Source organism: Theobroma cacao, chromosome 6 (assembly GCF_000208745.1).
Source record: "Theobroma cacao cultivar B97-61/B2 chromosome 6, Criollo_cocoa_genome_V2, whole genome shotgun sequence".
In the NCBI taxonomy this organism is placed as follows: Eukaryota; Viridiplantae; Streptophyta; class Magnoliopsida; order Malvales; family Malvaceae; genus Theobroma; species Theobroma cacao.
This window is the reverse complement of record NC_030855.1, coordinates 25296681-25315408: the sequence shown is the minus strand read 5'-3', so window position 1 is coordinate 25315408 and position 18728 is coordinate 25296681. Positions and strand designations below refer to the sequence as shown.

Sequence of the window (18728 nt, the reverse complement as noted above, 5' to 3'; positions counted from 1 at the left end):
AAGTGAGAATGATTGTTGCTACCATATATGTGAATTATGTGTGGAAATATAAGATGCATTTGAGTGAAAATTATTTAGAAAGGTTGAAGTAGACACGTGACATCATAATTAAGTTACCGATGATATAATTTAAGGAATTACGTAAGCAATGGATATAAGTAATGTTAGTAAAAAGTGTATTAAGATGTGAGTTAATTGAAGATGGTTTCATGATAGGATGAAAAATATAAATTTGAGTAAGGATTAATTGATTAAAGTGCTGCCCGTATACGTATATAATTCAATATATTGAGTTCGTATTATTGTTAGGAAGTGCAAAGATAAGGTTAGAGTACTGTGGTGCCGTGCCGAAGTAAACATCGAGCGACCGGCCAGTGAAAATAATATCAGACACCTCCGATCAAATAGCGATGTAATATCCCGCTATCGTAAGGTGAGTGAACTTGCATTTCAAAATCGTTTTGGGAGACATAATTGTATTAGTATGAAACATTGAATGATTTATTCTAACTTGTCTTTAAAAATATGTGCCTTGGGAACAAGCATTTGATAAAATATTTTGATGTTGTGAAAATGTTAAATGTGTAATAGAACAGACTTATATGCTCTTATACTGTGTTGATATATACATATATATGTGTGTGTGTGTGTATACGAATAATATTGTGTAATGATATTGACCCGGCTATATGCGAGTAGGAGTGTGCATAAGCCGATGCTGACCCGGCTATGTGCGATGGGGAGTGCGCATAAGCCGATACTGACTCGACTATGTGCGAGTAAGAGTGCACATAAGTCGATGCTGACCCAGCCATGTGCTAGTGGGAGTGCATATGAGCTGATGATGATGGGAGGGTGTGTATGGTGATGAATATATATATATATATAGATATGTGTGTTATAGAAAGTTCATGAGTATGGTATATGGTATTGCACATGTGAATCTTGCATGTTAAACTTTGAGAATTATTATGCGTTTCATGTTGATTTTTTTGTCATTTTAGTAGGATGGTTTTTTCTTGAAAGAAAGGAAACTTTTTCATGGCGTTCTGTTTCTTGTTGCAGCGAGATTCATTCTCGCTACAGCGAGAAACTCTCAGATTTGGAGGGGTAATGCTGGTTAAAATCTCGTTGCAGCAAGAATACCTTTTTGCTGCAGTGAGGACCTGTCGTTTACTTGACTTGAATTGCACGAATGCTATTAAAGTTTTCACTCTTCAAATCCTTTGTTGAGCATGGACCCTTTTTATCAAGTGATTTACTCATTTGGGGTTTACATGAGGGGTTTTGATAAGAGTTAAACTAAATTGCATTGTTTTCAAATATGTGTATCATGATTTCTAAACCTTCCTTAACGTTGCTTGTTCCCTTCCTTGCTCACTCACTGAGTTTGTACTCACATTTTTAAACTTCATATTTTAGGTTTTTCAAAGTCAAAGGTGATTGGATCCTAGGACGAGGTGCTCCTCCCGATCCATTGCTCGGTAGGTTTACCATGACATTAAATGTTAGCAACCATGCCTAGAGTCACTCCGTTGATAGTCAAGTCCTAATTACGTGTATGTGACTATTTGTTGTGAAATGTTGAGATTCACTTGTCAAATTATATGTATGTATATAATGGTTGATGATGCCATTATAAATATATGACTGGGCTTTATGAGTTGTTTTCAAAGGAATTGTAATTGAGCATTATGAATTTCGAATTCTAAAGGAATATGGATTAACGTATAAGATCATATAAGTAGGCTTGCTTGGGCTTGGTGGGCTGAGCCCATTGGTCCCTTGCGTCAGTCATGACTCGAAAATTGGGCTGTGACAGTTCTGTCAGGAAGTATAAATCTATGTTGGTCGTGAAAAGATACTTTCAACTACCTGGTTTGGATTTTGGTGAAACCTTTGCACCAGTTGCAAGGTTTGAGACAATCAAATTGTTAATTGACTTAGCTACAAGTTCTGGTTGGCCAATTCTGAATTTGGACATTAAATCAGCTTTTCTAAAAGGTTTTCTACAAGAAAATATATATGTAGACCAACCTGAAGGTTATAAGGTTAAAAGTAAGCACAACAAGGTTTATAAGTTACACAAGGTCCTATATGGACTCAAGCAGGCTCTCAGAGCCTGGTACAAACAGGATTGATTCATATTTAAGCAGCAAAAGGCTTATGAGAAGTCCAAATGAGCCCACATTGTATGTCTACAAGGTCAATGACCAAGTAAAAGTCATTGTTTCCCTTTATGTCGATGACCTGTTTGTAACAGGTTCTAATAGAGAATTTTGAACAGATTCAAAGCTGAAATAAAGACAAAGTTTGAGATGTCTGATCTGAGAGAAATGAAGTATTTTCTAGGGTTTCAGCTTGATCAGAATGCTAATGGTGTTTTCTTATCTCATAAAGGGTATGTTGTTGAAGTAGTTAAGAAGTTTAATATGAGTCAATGCAAGCCCGTAGACTTTCCTATGGTGGTCAATGAAAAATTTGTGGCAATTGACTCCCAAAAAGTATCTAATCCTTCTTATTACAAAAGTTTGATAGGTAGTTTACTATATATCTATGGTTCCAGACCAAACATCATGTTTTCTGTGAGTTTTCCATCCAGGTTTACGCAAAATCCTACTACTATGCACCTTGTAGCAGCAAAAAGAATTTTGAGATACCTAAAGGGGACTTTGGACTTTGGTCTATATTTCAAACATGTAGATGACATAAAACTAACTAGTTTCAGTGATAGTGATTGAGTTGGCAATGTTGAAGACTCAAAGAGCACGTCAGGTTATGCTCTTCATACTTGTTATACTAGTCGATCCCACTCTTACAAATTGGAAAAAAAATGCACTAAATTAATAACAAAGGGATAATAATTGTATAAAACTGCAATATCCTTTAAGAGCACATACCTCTAAGGCAAACAAAATCCTTTTTGATTTAACGAAAGCCATATTTGATATTCAAACTACTTCAAGAACTTGTTCAACAAATTTCATCCTTCTTTGCCCTAAAGTGTAAGCTTGATGATTATATGCAAAGCTAACTTCCCGATGAAATAACAGAGCCCAATTTGGGGCTCCCTAAAGAAGCACCAATGCTCCCCTCCATTGGGAGCATCGATCTCCCCTCTTTTGGAGAGCACCGATCTCCCCTCTTTTGGCTGAGCACCAATGAGCTCCATTTTTTTTTTAATTCTTTTTAAACATATAATAATAATTTTTTAAATTAATAAAAAATATTTTAATTGTTTCATAATTTTTGTACACGGTGTTTGCACTTTTGAGACAAAATGTCCATTTGAAAAACTAATTAACCTCTATATTTCGATCAAAACTTAAAAGAGATAAGAGTATTTTACCCATTTCTATGTATAGTTTTATTATTTAATTATTTCTATAACGAATTCATCATGTTTGCCATTAACATATATATATATATATACAAAAATTAAGACAAAAACTTTAATTTTGATATTATATATATATTTAAAATTTTTTAAAAATTTTTATACAAATGTTCAATACTAATACTATAATACAAAAATGGGATAAAGTTAAAAATTTTGTTAAACTTGTTGGAATTACACAAGACCACCAAAAGGTTTTCTTTAGGATTGCAGTGCCCTCCATTGTTGGGGCATCTTGGAGCTTCTAATCCAAGATGCTTGGATTTGCTTCCCAGAAACTCTGCTCAATTGTGTTACAGTACTCGGTAACTATTTTAGTTTGAGCTTTTCCAACAGAAGTGCTATTCTCCAGAATTGAGGTCTTCTCTGTCTGCATAAAAACCAAGGGACATCGTTTATAAAGCACATGGTAAAGCATTGGGAGTTATGTACAAAGGATTTTAATATGGCAGGAAAAGCAACCTTAACCCGGAAAACGGAAGAACCCTGCCGAAACATGAGTGGCAGCGTGTTATAGTCGATACCAAACTCTTTAAGCAGCAATTCATTCTTCTCACGTGCTTGAGTACCCTGCAAGGAAGGAGGTGGCTGAGATACCATGGCCATGACATTGCTTGCCATATGATTTATGAATGACGAAACAACCTTTCAAGTAACTGTAAGATCGTACACACAAATACATGAATGACCACAACGTGCGAACAAATTTCAGAATGGCACTCTATCAACAAACTGAAGACTGATGCCATACAAGTGAGCAAGTTTAAGTTATAACATGATAAAATTGAAACTTGAAACTGATATATAATTCCATAACAGAATAACATAGTGTGACCAGAAAGACACCTTCAGGCAACTTTGAGCTTCACTTTTGCACTTTCCAGACTTAACAAGACTCCAGAAACAGGTATTGTACTGATTATTGATGTGACCTACATCCGAAAACGTGAAAATGGTAAGTTATGACAAATGGCATTACACTAACAGCCCTGATATAAAAAAAGGCACACGAGAAACTCTTTTATGCCCTCCTCCCCTTCATTTTACCAGGGAAATGATAAACTCTCAGCCATGACAAAGACACTTACAATCAACTTGTCTCCATGCCAGATAATCTCGAAGAATTTCAGCTGATGGATAACATACTGCCCGTCCATCAAAAGATGGAGGGTACTTCAACTCTTTCATTGGGAAGACATCTTTCCATTTCATTACGTACATCGAAGAGAAAAAGGATACAATGGCAGAAACTATTTCGCTGTCACAAGTAAAATTATCCAAATTTCAGATTGAAAGGCAACTCAGGGAAACAAAATTTAGTGCTTCTCAAGCTAAACATCAGGATAATGAGAGTTAAAAGCAACGTTTTGCATGAATTCCTTAATGAGGCAGAATAAATCTTGGACCATTACAGCCTTCCCGCTGCCAAAAGGGAACAATATATAAACCTGGCTCGCCTTTGATAGAGCTGAGAATTCTTCTTCAAAACAAAGCTGAAAGTCAAAACAAACCAAAAATAATTTACACAAGTGCAACAAAACAAAAAACTTGCAACAAGCAGTATAAACATTTGTATTACCTGTACTCATCACTGACTCCATAAGAGAAAATAATATCTTGAAACTCTTCTAACACAGCCACCGCACATAAATTCATAAGATCCAGAGCTTGCTTATCGTTAGGCTTGTTGAATTCATGAACGTCAGAAAATCTACCAAAGGCATAGAACAAGATTAAGTTTCAATGCATCCATAAATATAGTCAAACAAAATTTTTATGTATCACATTTTTTTGATTGACATGGTCTCTGGATCTGTAATCTGTCCAACACAGAATGAGGATAGTTACTGAACACCTCTCATACACTTCATGGTTCCCGTTCTTTGAAACGTAACAAATGCTCAACCTCATATTCTCTGTTTTAGGAGTCGTACCAATTCCTTAAATATGTGATAAAGGGAGAAATAGATACCTGAGCTCATACTTTAGATTGCAAAAACCTAGAATAATAAACTGCCATTCTCATATGGATGTCCCGAACAAACTAATAACTAAAATCAGACTGCATGCGACAAGCATCTCTGAGTTTCAGAAAGAATTTAGCATTTTCAAGTGAAACCCAAACTTTACCATTGATTGAGAGCCAAGGGGAAGAAATATCTAACCCAATAGAAGCAGAATCAGGAAACTAAAACAAAATAAACGCTTTACCTGTGAAAATGGCAGCCATCTATTCTAATTACAATCCAAGTAGATGGCATCAGCTTGCTCTCAAATAGAAAAGATCTGATGTAATCAGGGTTTATTTTGACACAGTCCTCAGAGAAACCTCCCAGCTCTTTAAGAAGACTTGCATGTTCATTCCAAAAGCTTCTCCCAGCTATATTCTCCGAGCGGAAATCACTTGCCTTTCTCCGCAACCTCTTCACAGGAGTTCCATCCTTATTGTACTTCACGACATCTTCCACCTTAACAAAGTAAAGAAGATGATATCAGTTGACAAACAGATGTCACATATCAAAGAACACAAAGGAGAGGGAAGAAAAGGATGATAGACCAACTCAGTTTACATACTCTCTCCTCAGGTAATATCTGTCCAACTGGAAAACTTGATACACAATTTGAGAGAAAAGAATTCACAATATTGCAACATTTTGTTTTAATAAGCGTCATGTCTCAAGCCAGTCCCAAGCTAATAGCTACATTCTATTGATCTCGATCTCAAAATGGTATTGAAAGTTATTTGGAGTACTTTGGTTATGTACACATCCATGGTGTCTTTTTCGAAATATATGATCATTGACCCAGATATGGCTGCAACATGCATTGGCAAGCACATGCTGATTAAGGCCAAATATCCTAGGAACTAAACATTGAACTTTTAGAATACTTAAACCACTATAATCTATTCAAAAGAGGAATGAAACCTGCATCTTGAAAATACAAGTTCCCTGACGAAACAATGCAAGACACTCATTGTAGTTAATACCAAACTGTTGAAAGAGAAGTTCATTTCTGTCTTGTTCTTTAGCATCCTGCAGAATCAACAGATACAACAAAACAAGATTAGAGTTTTTGCATAAGAAGGCCCAACCATACATAACATGATAACCAAAAGAATCTCTGCATTACAAAAAGAAGTATACAAATAAGAGGTGCTATGGTGGACAAATCAGAAAGATGTCTCAACAGCCAAGCTGAATGAAACAGTGCATGCATGAAATGAATTTTTTTTAAAGAAACAAAACGAACAAGATTAAGATCAAGAACAGGAGTGTCCATAAACTAGTAAATTCCTAGCAGAGAAACATGCATAATGTACACATGTAAACCGGTAGGCACACATACAATAGGACACATGCATGCATGCAGCTAAGCAAATGCCTATATACTCGTTAGCAGTTTAGCACCTTCAAAATTTCTTGTGCTTCCATTTCAGTCTTTCCGCCTTTTGTGACAAGCTCCCAAAAACAAGTATTATACTGATTTTGAACATGGCCTGCCAAACCCCCACAGGAAAAAAATTTAACAGATTCCAACTGATGTATATTGCAAAATTTGTCATTTGTTTCTCGGAAGATTTTGTGTTTAGAAGCATTAAAATATTATCACTCACAATCCTTTTGTCTCCATGCAAGATATGCTTGAAGAACCTCTATCGATGCACAACATACAATTCGTGAACGAAATGAAGGTGGATATCTCAACTCTTTACAGGGAAAGAATTCTTTCCACTTTGTGACATATACAGAAGAAAAGATTGATACCATGACGGATGAGATTTTGCTGCACATTCATTGAGTCATCACCAAGTTACAAAGACTCAGTAATTCAGTATCCATGTCAAAAACAAATGCAAAATCACCGAAACTTGCATAGGAGAAAACACTCAGCAATTCAGAATAAAAGAAAAACCTGCTTCGCCTCTGGTAGAATTTCGATGTCTTCTTCAAAACAAAACTGTAAGAAAAACACATCAAAGAAGAGAATCAAATGAAGTTTCATAGATAACGGTTGAACAACAAACGAACAATTCAATTACCTGTACTCATCGCTATATCCATAAGAAAAGACAACATCAGGATACTCCTCTATAACAGCCATAGCACATTGGTTCATCAAATCTAAGGCTTTCTTATCATTTGGTTTCTCAAACTCATGAACTTGAGAAAATCTACCCAAAAGAAAAAAACCAAGTATATCAGAACTTAAATGTGTTAAAAACCATAGTTTTCTTTCCATTAATTTTCATTTACCTACGAAAATCACGTCCGTCGATTCGAACTACGATGAGATTGGGTGGCATTACTTCGTCTTCAACCTCGAAGGACTTAACGTATTCGTATTTGCTATTAGCCATTTTCCAAGGTTTCTGTCTTCTCTCACAGAGCAATGATCGAGCACTCGGTGTGCAGTCTTCAGAGGCCAGAGAACGGATGAGACGCTTCCCAGTGTGCTAAAAGGCGCGCTCTTTTCAAAACCAACGCTTAAATACGAAAGGTAAATTGACTTTCAGCACGAGGAATTCGTTATCTAACTTTTTTTAAACTTGAAAAATAGGCAACTCCATGATTACAACTTACATTTCTTAATTGTTTTTTTTTTTTTTTTGGGTTTGATTTACCTGTCGTCTCTTCCAAAGTTATGACCTGTGAAGAACCAATCGGCCATTAATGCAAGCTTCTTTGCAAACCCCAACAAGCTCTTTGATAATTAAAACCCATGATCTCTTTCTGTTTTCCCTACTCCAACAGAACATTAGTTTGAAGATCTAATCCTACCAAATGGACGAAGGGCTGCTCTCTTGAACAATAAAGGCACCATCTTTCCATCTCCAGTTACCTTTCATGCCGATGATTATCTTTGCCACCTTGGGTCCAATTTGCCCTTTCGTTGTTGAAAATTTTGAAGAGGGTATACTTTTTTTTTCTTAACATAATTAAAAATAAAAAAAATTCCCTATTTTCAGCAGACAAATGGGTTTTTACATTAAAGAAAAAAAGAATCAATATGATAAAGACTTAAGTTTTTGAGATGAACTTGCTCTAACTTCTTACAATTCCCTTGGAATCAATTGATATTGTCCATAAACTGGTAGATACAAAGCAAAATTTCTGTACAAGAGCATTGACAAACATGGCACTAGGTTTACTCGAGCCATTGCTAATTAGCATTATCATTTACCAAAAGGAGCATGGAAAGTGGAGGTGCAAAACCTGGAAGAGGACCCTCCTCCCAGCCATGCCAGCAGACATATGAGAACAAAATCTCCATAACTTACTCATGAAGGGGGATTGATTACCTTTCTGTTTTTTTTATTATTTGAGCTTTGACTGAACTTTCTCTCGTTTTCTGATTGGGTTGGCAGTGTCCAGGGAATATAAGCAACCTGGTTAGATTAATCACCATTCGCCAACAATGAAAGCATAGTTGATTAACCACTGTCTTTAGCATCGTTTTTGGGGTTTCCTAAACTCGAACCAGTATTTGCAATTGTATTAGCCCGACGTTTTCTTGGTTTCCTCAATGTTGGGACAGAAAGAGGACCCAAGCTGAGTTGTTCAGCCATGTCTATAGCATGTTCCTGCACCGTGACTTTTCTTGTGCTTGGTGTTGCATGCTTCAAGGGTCTGTTGAGACGATATGAAGCCAAAGTTTTAGTAGGAGGGCCTTTGCTTATTGTACTCACTTCATTCTTAGGTTTTGAGCGTGAAGTACGGCCTGATGCAGATGAATCCAAGCTCAACCATGAACTACTTGCATCCTTCCTTGGACATGTCAAACCCAGTTTCAAGAAAGGTGGGGTTCCCTTTTCAGGAACACAAATATTGCCCTGTGAGTTACAACGGGCGCTTAATTCCTGTTGTTGATTATTAAAATCTTCATCTGTCACAGTTTTTCTTGTTGTAGAACCTTCGGCCTCCTACAAAAAGCAATGAAGTAGGAATTAAGGAAGAACATACAGGCAAACTCAAAACAGTACTAGTTTCTTACTTCTCAGCCAGAGAAAAAAGTGGGCAATTTCCAATTGCAGAAAACGATTGTAAGCTATGTAGTATCAAAGCTGAGCAGCACCAAATGGTTCTCATTTGATAAAAAAAAAACGTACAAATAGGGCATAGAGAAGAAACAAATGATGCCGAAGCATGTTCTATATCCACAGGAAAAGACCGGGCTTCCAAAAAGTAAAAACAAAGGAAGATAAGAACATTTCAAAATCAAGTGCAACAGATGACAGCATGAATAAAGAGCATAACAACCAAAAAGGTCCAGGGTAGCAGCCCTGTGCATAAGTGTAACTGATCATGTTCAACAACAGTGTGCCACAGATGAGGTCAGAGCAAGTGCAAAGAATGTTTTAAATGAAATAGTGTTATAAAGTGAAGTCATAACAAGAATTTCAGAAGACAGATTGTCAGGTTTAGCTCCATTATAATCAAAGCATGGCAAATAAAGATAGAAGTACAGGTTAATTAGACTTAGCATACCTAACGCTATTCTTTTCATATTTCAGAAGCAACTGAATAATAACAAAAAGAAACAGGAGAGACACCTTATCTTGCATCTCAGAAACTTGCTCGCAGCCTGAACCTTCTCCTTCAGAATCAGCCATTTCCTCACACTCAAACTCCACATGTTCTTCAAACTCTTCATCTGAGTCACTTAACTCTTCTTGTTCCATCACAATCTCCAGATGAGACTGATCACTTGTATCATCCATGTATCTGCCAGTGGTTTTGCTTGGTATAGTTGATGCACGGGCACCTGAAACAAACTTGTTGCCTGATGAATGGGTAGTGTCTCGTGTTTCTGCTGAATTTTGAGAATTTAGTAAACTAACTGCTGAGTTTTTATGATGTGTAGCCGCATCCCCACTTAATGCTGCATTCTCTTTTGTAGATAAAGAACTGAGATGGATCTCCAAGTCTAGTTCATTAGCTTTCTCATTAGGGCTAGAGGGTCTAGATCTGGTGGCAAAAGGGCTGCACTGGGCCACTGACTTCATCTGAACAGCATTGGAAGGATTACAGAGTGCAACAGATTTGCCATCTAAATTAACAGATAGAGATGCAGTTGAGCATTCAGTCACCAGTTCACTATTTGTATCATCAGTTCTTTGCAGGAGTGGGTGGAAGTCAATGCCACATGATATTGAAACAGAGTCCTTCATCTTCAAAGATCTGGTCAAACTCTCAACAGAATGGTTAGTTTGCTGAGGATTGTAAAAGAGACTTAGGTTTAGTTGGGGCTGATTTCCAGAAAAGAAACTGAAAGAACTGGATGCACCAGTTCCACAATTCAATGGATAATATGGCACTTGTCCATCTTCAGGGGCCTGGAACAGCAATGGATGCATCTGAAGATCTGTATGAGTACTTCTTTCTTCCGCAACACTTTTGTTCTTGACAACTCCAGATTCTTCTGAGAGAGAACTTGTGATGTTTGCTCTTGTTGGATTGCTTTTATGTCTTTTATTGGCCAACGCCTTAGCAGAATGAGAAAAAGGAGAAACTGTATTTCCTATTCCAGCAGCAACAACACCATCTCCAGTTGCAGAAACCTTGGTGTATGCTCCACATTGATTGGTTTTCAGAGCTGACTCCGAGATTACACGAACAGATGGTGGAAGATTCACCGGGGGCAAGTCTGGTGCCAATTTCACTAAGCGTAGATTGTTGGATTTACGCGATCGATATGGCCGTAAATATATTTGAGATTTGGAGGCATTCCATATCATATTAGGAACAGGATGGGTTGGTTGCAATGCATTAGATGCATGATGAGAGGTAGCGTAAGGATGCTGGGATTGGTTCAATGCATGTGGAGATCCCTGCATATGACCAGTCAAGGGCCGAATGACTGCAGACACATAGTTATTTGATTGCTCTGTAACATGAGTCCCCTCTTCTGTTGACATATCACCAGGAAGGTTCTTATTTCTAATGTTCAAGCAAGGACGTTCAGATGAAATAAGCTTGGAAGTACCTGGCCTCCAATCAGCTAAAAACCCCTCATGAACATAAGATTCATCTACATTATCTATGTCATCATCTCCACTGCAATTCTCTCCACCAGTATATTCAGCTTGACAGTCCTGCAGTCGAGGAAAGTAAAATAATCATCTTTGAAAATAAACACTCTACCAAGCATCATGGATCCAATCTGAGCCAAATTATATGGTTTATAAAGTTAATGAATAAACTATAGAAAGGAATATTGCACAAACATAGATTGCATAATGTTGGTTGATTTTTTATTAATTTTCTTAACATTTTAGAATCTTTACTTTATAGTCTGAAAGTGTTATTCCAATCTGCAATGTTGACAATCAATGAAATGAGCCAAGATCAAGCTTTAGCCAAGCATCAAAGAGATCAGCTATTTCAAAGCCCAACTCTTTATACAAATCAATGCACTGGTGCAACTGTTTACAAAACATTCAGATTCTCTACATAATTTTTGACATATCCACCTTGTTTTAAAGATCATAGATAGTAATCTAAAAACAAATGAAAGTGTGAAAATGTAAATGGCAATTCATGTTTCCAACTCCAAAAGAGTACACAAACCTCTTTGTCGGACACATGTTGCCAATTAGTCAACGCAGCTTTACGTTTTCGTCTTTCTGATTCATATAGCCGTCGCTTCTCTTTCTTGGTTGCATCTTGTTTATATGACTTCTGAGTTCCAAGGGCTATGCGCCATTGCCGGGGTAGCAAAGATGGATCTCTGTGCGGGACAATAAATTTCCAGACAGACATCCAGTCAAGTTTATAAACCTTGAGCCCCTGTAGATGTTAAAGTAATACTTGGAATTATAAGAGTATATTAAAGAACAATGAAACAAAAGTAGTACATGATCATGACAAAATTACCTCCTGAATACCTTGCAGCTCTTCCGCAGTCAAAGGTGAGGTTTTCATTCTCCGGACTGCCTGCACAAAGTACCAAATATTTCTTACAAATTCTCACAAATCAAAAGTAAACAGGTGACCCAGGTTAATTTAGGTCCAATTTATAACCAAATATGCAAATAAAATCTTTTGAGAATCATGGTCTTTAATCAGAAGATAAGGAAAGAGGTAGAAGAAAAAGCGATTATTGAATCAAAAATTAGAACACAGCTGCAACAAAAATCAACTAGAAGATATATTCATCTTAGATTTGCTCAAGATTTCTTACATACCTTTATGGGATTTTCTGGTGCTTTTGATGAACAGCGATTTTTTTGCCTAACGAAAATCTGAAACAAGTAAATTTGTAAAATGACATAAGAACTTAATGCTTAATCACCAAACGGACTAAATAGTGTTGCAACAAAAGATGAGGATAAAAGTTGCCTGATGCTTAGATTTGCAAGGAAGATAGCGTTGCTGAATCGCTTTCCAATCTGAATTATATTCCATTATGCCCAAAGCCAGTAATCTGCATCAAAATATCAAATACAAGACTGATGAACCTCTACAAGCCAATTTTTCTTTTTCTCTTTGTTTAAATAAATGAACCTTCACATGAGCATAGACACCCAATGAAAAATCAAGACAATCAACCAACAAGAGAACAAGGATGCATGCAACTCACTCATCCTCTGCATCGGTAAAAAGAACCCGATTTGCGACTGCTACAGGAGGAGGCTTATGTGGAAATAACACTGGATTGAACAAAGGAAAAAATCTCTGTGCTAACTTGGTAATATCCTTAGGGACTACTGCAACTGACTGCTTTTTGGTTTTCTCAACAAGAGTAGCAGCCAATGTCTTCTTAGGTGGTGGTTGACAGACTGATGATGGTACTGTAGAGCCAGCTGGTAGAGCACTGCCTCTCAGTGCTTCATTATTAGCTTCCACCTCAGATGGAAAACAAGGAAGAGGGAACAGAGGCTCCTTTTCATATTGAGTAGCACAACTATTCTCCAAGTGACGTTGTCGATGCTCCTGGACAGCTGTCATAATAATTGTAAATTGTCAAATCCCATGGACAAGCATAGCAAGCAAAAAAATAAACAGAAAAATATATACTGAGTTTATAAACAGTGCATACCAGAATAAACGTCATCCATATATCTTCCAACTAAATTAAGCGGAGCAATATCAAGAATGGATAACCCTGGGCTGTTTAAAGAAGGCACCCATGAAAACCTCAACTGCCCACTAGAAACATGTTCATATCTTCCGCTAGGACTGAAAATATTTTGAGCATCAGGCATCTGAGTATTTGGAGAAAAACAGGCTCCATTAGCATTAAATGTAGATGTTTTCGGAGTGCTCTGTGTAGGGCACAAAAGGGGGACCTCATTTGGCACTGATGAAGAGACATATGGGGGCTTGAAGCAAGTATCAGGATACAGCTTACTTTTACAAGCTACTCCTTCATCTCGTTTGTGAAGCATCTCAAAAATCAATCTCTGAAGTTGAGATGCGATGTGCTGCCGAGAAGGATCAAGCACACAAAGAGAAAAAATTTGAATAAGAAGCTGAACATGCTCATGTATCAAGCAATGCAACTGGCCTATTTGATACGGAGTGAATCCATTGATGCAACCATCTACTGCAGCAGAGGGCAGACAACTCCGGTAAGTCTCAGGCATGCAAGTTTTCCCATTAAGAGTAGGAATGGGTGCGATTGGCCCATTAGGCAAAATTGGTAAGAGGGGACGCAATGGCCTCTTAGTCTGCTCTAAAAGCTTTCTTTCATATTGGGCAGAAGCTTTTTGCCGTCTATTCTGCCTTGTCTCTGGCCGCCGTCCAGCTCTTTGATATTCCTCTGCCTGTGTCTTTTCCAATGCAGCTTCATCATAATCACTCTCAAGTGCCTCTTCAAGCTCTATTTCGAAATCTGCATCATTGTCCTCATCTTCATCGTCGACATTTTCATTTCCCTGAGTGGACTGGTGATCAACATCCCCACCTTGCAAAACAGCTGCAAGAAATTTCCTATACTCTTCTTCATCATCAACATTTTGAACATCATCCTCATCATCTGTTTCCTGAAGAAAAGCCTCAAGTTCATCAAGTGTGAAACTGGCAAGTGAATAACGAGCCCGGGTACGCCTACAGACAGCGTCATCTTCAGCATCATCCAAATGGATTACAGGCTTCTGGGAATGTGTAGCATTACTCAAGTCTCCTACCATACTATCCTTTACAGTGCTTGACTGACTTTCCTTTTCTCTTTCTGATTGAGAACTAGATCCGGTTTTCCTCTTATCATGTTTCAAAGGAATAGTATTTTGCAATTCAGGGGAGGCAGTACTTTGCATCACAGTTTCCTCCTCACCATGCTCAGAATCTCCAACATCAGAGTTTTGCACCTTAGCATTAATCTTTGATGGATTGACATCTTTAGTAACATGAGTATCTGCTCTACTATCAACAATATCACCATCTAAGCCCTCAATTTCAGAGCTCAAACTAGAAGAAGCTTCCGGAGAAGGTGTTTCCTTCAAAAAGGGATTGAAATCTACATCTTCCTCCTCATCTTCCTCATCCTCCACTTCTTCCTCTGCCTCCCACTCCACATCATCATCAGGTTTTGAGCGACCATCACTTGCAACAGGAGGTGCAGTTTGATGACCTCGGCTCCCAACTTCAGTTGATTGTACATTCTCACACAAGGACATTTCAATTAAAGAATTTAATGGCACCAACCAATCCTTAAAATCCTCAAAAAAATCCTTCTATAAGCAGCAATTACCAAAAGCATCCATGAGATTCAAAATCAACACGCCTTTCGCTACACTGAAGCACAGAACAGTACTGCAATTCATAATTACCCCAAACCTCGACTAGTAAAAGACATGTGCTTTAATCATCATCAATAATGAATCTTAAAACAATATCATCCTTTTATATAACAATTAAACTAAAATCATACTTCGAATCAGCGGGTGAAAGAAGAGAAAAACTAACATAAACTGATCCCCAAATATTCTTTGACCAAATTAGATGATCGCATGCGGAGAAATCAACAAAAAGAAAGCACTCGCCCTATTAATTTATTTTTTAGGAACAAATAATTATCAATTTTAAACCCTGATTTAACTGCATTGTAAATAAATCACCAAGAACCCTAGCTCCCGATAAATTTTAATTAAAAAATGAGATTAAAAGATTAAAAACCGCGAAACATTTCGCTGAAAGCATTAAACATTTGACAACACGAAACCAAGAACAAACAAATTCAAAAGAACGAAAAGGAAAGAGGAGAATCGAGCTCGTACCCAGCGAATCGAATCGGCTGAATGAAGGAATTTCGGAAATTGGGCCGCGGAATACAGAAACCTGGGCAACTCTTCTGTCATGCGAGTAGGGGAACAAGTTAAACGGCGTCGCTTCGATGATGATTTGTTCAAAAAACATAACGAGACGCCGTTTGCCGTTTTGGCGCCTCCAATTTGTTAATCCCGCTCCCTTGCCTTTGCTTAAGCTTTTATTTTATTCCCCCCTAAAGAAATTCAATTTATATATAATGAAGGAAAATGAGAAATAAAATATATATAATAATAAATTAATTAAACCGTTTTAGTTAATCTTTTAAAAATAATAAATTATTGTTACATATTTGAGTGACCAATCTAAAAATTGAGTTTCCGAGGATTAATTAAATTCATAATTCATTTTATTTATTTTTCATGAAATCTTAAATTTATTATAAATTAATCAGTATCAACAAATTTGGACTTTTGGGTTTTGTTTTTTAAAACAATTAAAAAGCAAAAACCTAAACATATACAGCTTATAATCACACTTATCCTTAAAAAATTTTAAACAATTAAGCCATAAATGCTTTGATATATATAAGTCCCTTTACTTTCACTTATTTATTTTCAACTCACTTTCAAAATTCATATACATTAAAAAATAGACATAATGCATAAAAAGGTTCTAAATTATTCAAAAATATTTAAATAAATTTTTATTTTTTTATTAAGTTCGATCAAACCCTTAATTTTATTTTAAACTAAATAAATTTTTATAATTAATAGTTAATTAATCGTTATTAATTAAAATATAATTTATTATGCTATATTACGAGAAGTTGACATGTCACAATAGGAATAACGACATGGGGTGGCTTCGTACTGGACCCAATCATATCGCCTGCAACAGCCCTGTTCGACCCAACGTTAATCCTTCTTGACCTGCAATTAGTAGCATCATTGAAGGAAGGAGTGGTATCTCTAGTTAATAACGATGATGTGACGTAATAATATGGTAATGTGACATTTCATAATCCACGTTAACATCATGTGGCATAAAATGCCAAGTGGTATTTTTATTAAGAGCAATTAGTCAATCATTAATCATAAGTATTTATTTGACTCAAAATAAAAATAGACAGACTTGATTCAATATAATAGAAAAATAAAAATTTATTTAAATTTTCTTAAATAATTTAAAAGTTATTTCAAGCATTGTACCTTAAAAATTACTAGTATTGAAAACTTTGAACTTGTTCCATTCAGATAAATAACAAATTAAGCATAAGATACATGTTTATCATTTTTACTTATCTTGTTGTAATAATTTATAATATAATAATTGAATTACATTGGATAGAGAGTAGGATCACAATAATTCATTAAAAGAGCATTGATGTCTTATCACTTACCTGTTTAATGAAATGTTATCTGTAAATGATTTATAGTTTTACATTAAGGTTGATTAAAAGGCATAAATAGCAAATTAAGCATAAGATACATGTTTATCATTTTTACTTATCTTATTGTAATAATTTATAATATAATAATTAAATTATACAGCATAGAGAGTAGGAACACAATAATTCATTAAGAGAGCATTGATGTCTTATCACTTAACTGTTTAATGAAATGTTATTAGTAAATGATTCATAATTTTACATGCAATGTGATTAAAGGGCATAAATAACAAATTAAGCATAAGATACATGTTTATCATTTTTACTTATCTTGCTGTAATACTTCAAAATGTAATAATTGAATTACATAGGATAAAAAGTAAGACCACAATAATTCATTAAGAGAACATTGACGTCTTATCACTTATTATCAATAAATGATTCATAATTTTACATAAAAAGTGATTATGGGGTAATAATACAAGATTATATATATGTATAAATTAAAATTTGAAAAATTGAGAGGTTGTAACCACCATCAATGTCATGGTCTATACCCACCCTTATGAGGTATTGTCCGTTTTGACCTGTCGGCCTCACGATTTTATCTTACAAAAGGCATATCACAAGTTACTCTAGTACATAGTCGATACTCAGAGTCCATTTTGATACCAATTGTCACAATCCACATCAATCTCTATGAGGTATTATTCGCTTTAACTCGCTGACCTCACGATTTTGTCCCATAAAAGGCGTCTCATAGGTTGAAGGTGGTGTGAAACCTTATAGTCTCAGTATCACTCTAATATATAACTAATATGAGATTCATGGCGCCCTTTTTTAGGACCATAACATCCTCTCTTATTCTCGCTTGGAGTTTCTCTTCCTTTACTCTCCATTGGGAGTTTCTCTTCAATGTGGGTTTTGTGGCTCTATTCACTATAAGCATTGTCTCAACAATGTGGGATTCAGGTCCATGTAAGGATCCATGACAATTGATGCCACATAATGTAATCGTTGAAAAAGTGATTACTAAGTAGTAAAACAGTTGATAATAATTAAAATTTTAAGAAAATAATAGGCATAAAATCCAAAAAAGCATTTAAACTATTCAAAAAAATTCAAACAAGTCATTATATTTTTATTGCATTCAATTAAGTCTTTATATTTTTATTTTGAGCTAAATAAGCCATTATCCTTTTATTTCCAATCAAATAAACTCTTATGACTAATGATTGACTTAATCAAAATATCATTTATTATTTTATATCGCGTAACATTGACATGACATGCTAACACATCATAATTGACGATGATGTAATACACGGAATATCATAATTGATGATAATGTAACATACTAATTTGATATAATAACATTACCACGTAACATTTTTCACCTTTCATATCAATACCAAGTCAGTACCATATAAGTATAAAAATATAAGTAGCATTTTGACTAATGATAATTAGTTAATCATTAATCACAAAAATTTATTTAATTCAAAATAATAATATAAAAACTTGATTAAACTTAATAAAAAAATAAAATTTTATTTAAATTTTTTTGAATTGTTTAGAGATTTATTTGAGCGTTAGGTAAAAATAATATTATTGGTTACGAACTTTATTTACCAGAAATGTGGCCATAATTTTCGAAATTATTCGAAAGTGCAAGTTTATCAAGAGACTAGCCAATGATTTACAAAAGCACATGGATCAATGCTAGAACTTA

The 18728-nt window shown here is 35.6% G+C and overlaps 2 protein-coding genes across 7 annotated transcripts; both read right to left on the bottom strand.

Moving 5' to 3' along the window:
- LOC18597151 (tRNA(His) guanylyltransferase 1) lies at nt 3491–8163 on the bottom strand. Of its 3 annotated transcripts, none has more exons than XM_018123396.1 (13): nt 7654–8163; nt 7440–7571; nt 7313–7357; nt 7014–7183; nt 6808–6896; nt 6325–6432; nt 5609–5865; nt 4977–5108; nt 4846–4890; nt 4486–4655; nt 4244–4329; nt 3860–3967; nt 3491–3767 (listed from the first exon to the last, which is right to left on the bottom strand). In XM_018123396.1, the coding sequence occupies exons 1-13, from the start codon at nt 7755–7757 to the stop codon at nt 3642–3644; spliced, it is 1572 nt and encodes a 523-aa protein (XP_017978885.1). In that variant the 5' UTR covers nt 7758–8163; the 3' UTR covers nt 3491–3641. The 3 variants fall into 3 exon arrangements, with proteins under 3 accessions (XP_017978885.1, XP_017978886.1, XP_017978887.1); XM_018123397.1 differs by having other exon boundaries at nt 4855–4890; XM_018123398.1 differs by lacking the exons at nt 3491–3767; nt 3860–3967 and adding an exon at nt 3974–4136.
- Nucleotides 8362–15789, bottom strand: LOC18597150. Of its 4 annotated transcripts, none has more exons than XM_018123394.1 (9): nt 15618–15789; nt 13439–15153; nt 12980–13340; nt 12739–12823; nt 12585–12641; nt 12274–12333; nt 11968–12186; nt 9951–11492; nt 8362–9320 (listed from the first exon to the last, which is right to left on the bottom strand). In XM_018123394.1, the coding sequence occupies exons 2-9, from the start codon at nt 15015–15017 to the stop codon at nt 8832–8834; spliced, it is 4392 nt and encodes a 1463-aa protein (XP_017978883.1). In that variant the 5' UTR covers nt 15018–15153; nt 15618–15789; the 3' UTR covers nt 8362–8831. The 4 variants fall into 4 exon arrangements, with proteins under 4 accessions (XP_017978883.1, XP_007026078.2, XP_017978884.1 ...); XM_007026016.2 differs by having other exon boundaries at nt 13439–15135; XM_018123395.1 differs by lacking the exon at nt 15618–15789 and having other exon boundaries at nt 9951–11305; nt 11384–11492; nt 13439–15354.

Bases quoted from the DNA above. Each gene is read 5' to 3' on its own strand.
- LOC18597151 (XM_018123396.1), bottom strand. From the start codon at position 7,757: ATGGCTAATAGCAAATACGAATACGTTAAGTCCTTCGAGGTTGAAGAC. The intron at 6,897-7,013 runs GTGAGTGATAAT...GGGGTTTGGCAG, and splicing joins TGCATGGAGACAAAAGGATT to GCCATGTTCAAAATCAGTAT. The intron at 3,768-3,859 runs GTTGCTTTTCCT...GTTTTTATGCAG, and splicing joins CTTCCGTTTTCCGGGTTAAG to ACAGAGAAGACCTCAATTCT.
- LOC18597150 (XM_018123394.1), bottom strand. From the start codon at position 15,017: ATGTCCTTGTGTGAGAATGTACAATCAACTGAAGTTGGGAGCCGAGGT. The intron at 13,341-13,438 runs GTATGCACTGTT...TTATTATGACAG, and splicing joins TATGGATGACGTTTATTCTG to CTGTCCAGGAGCATCGACAA. The intron at 12,824-12,979 runs GTGAGTTGCATG...ATTTTGATGCAG, and splicing joins TTTACCGATGCAGAGGATGA to ATTACTGGCTTTGGGCATAA.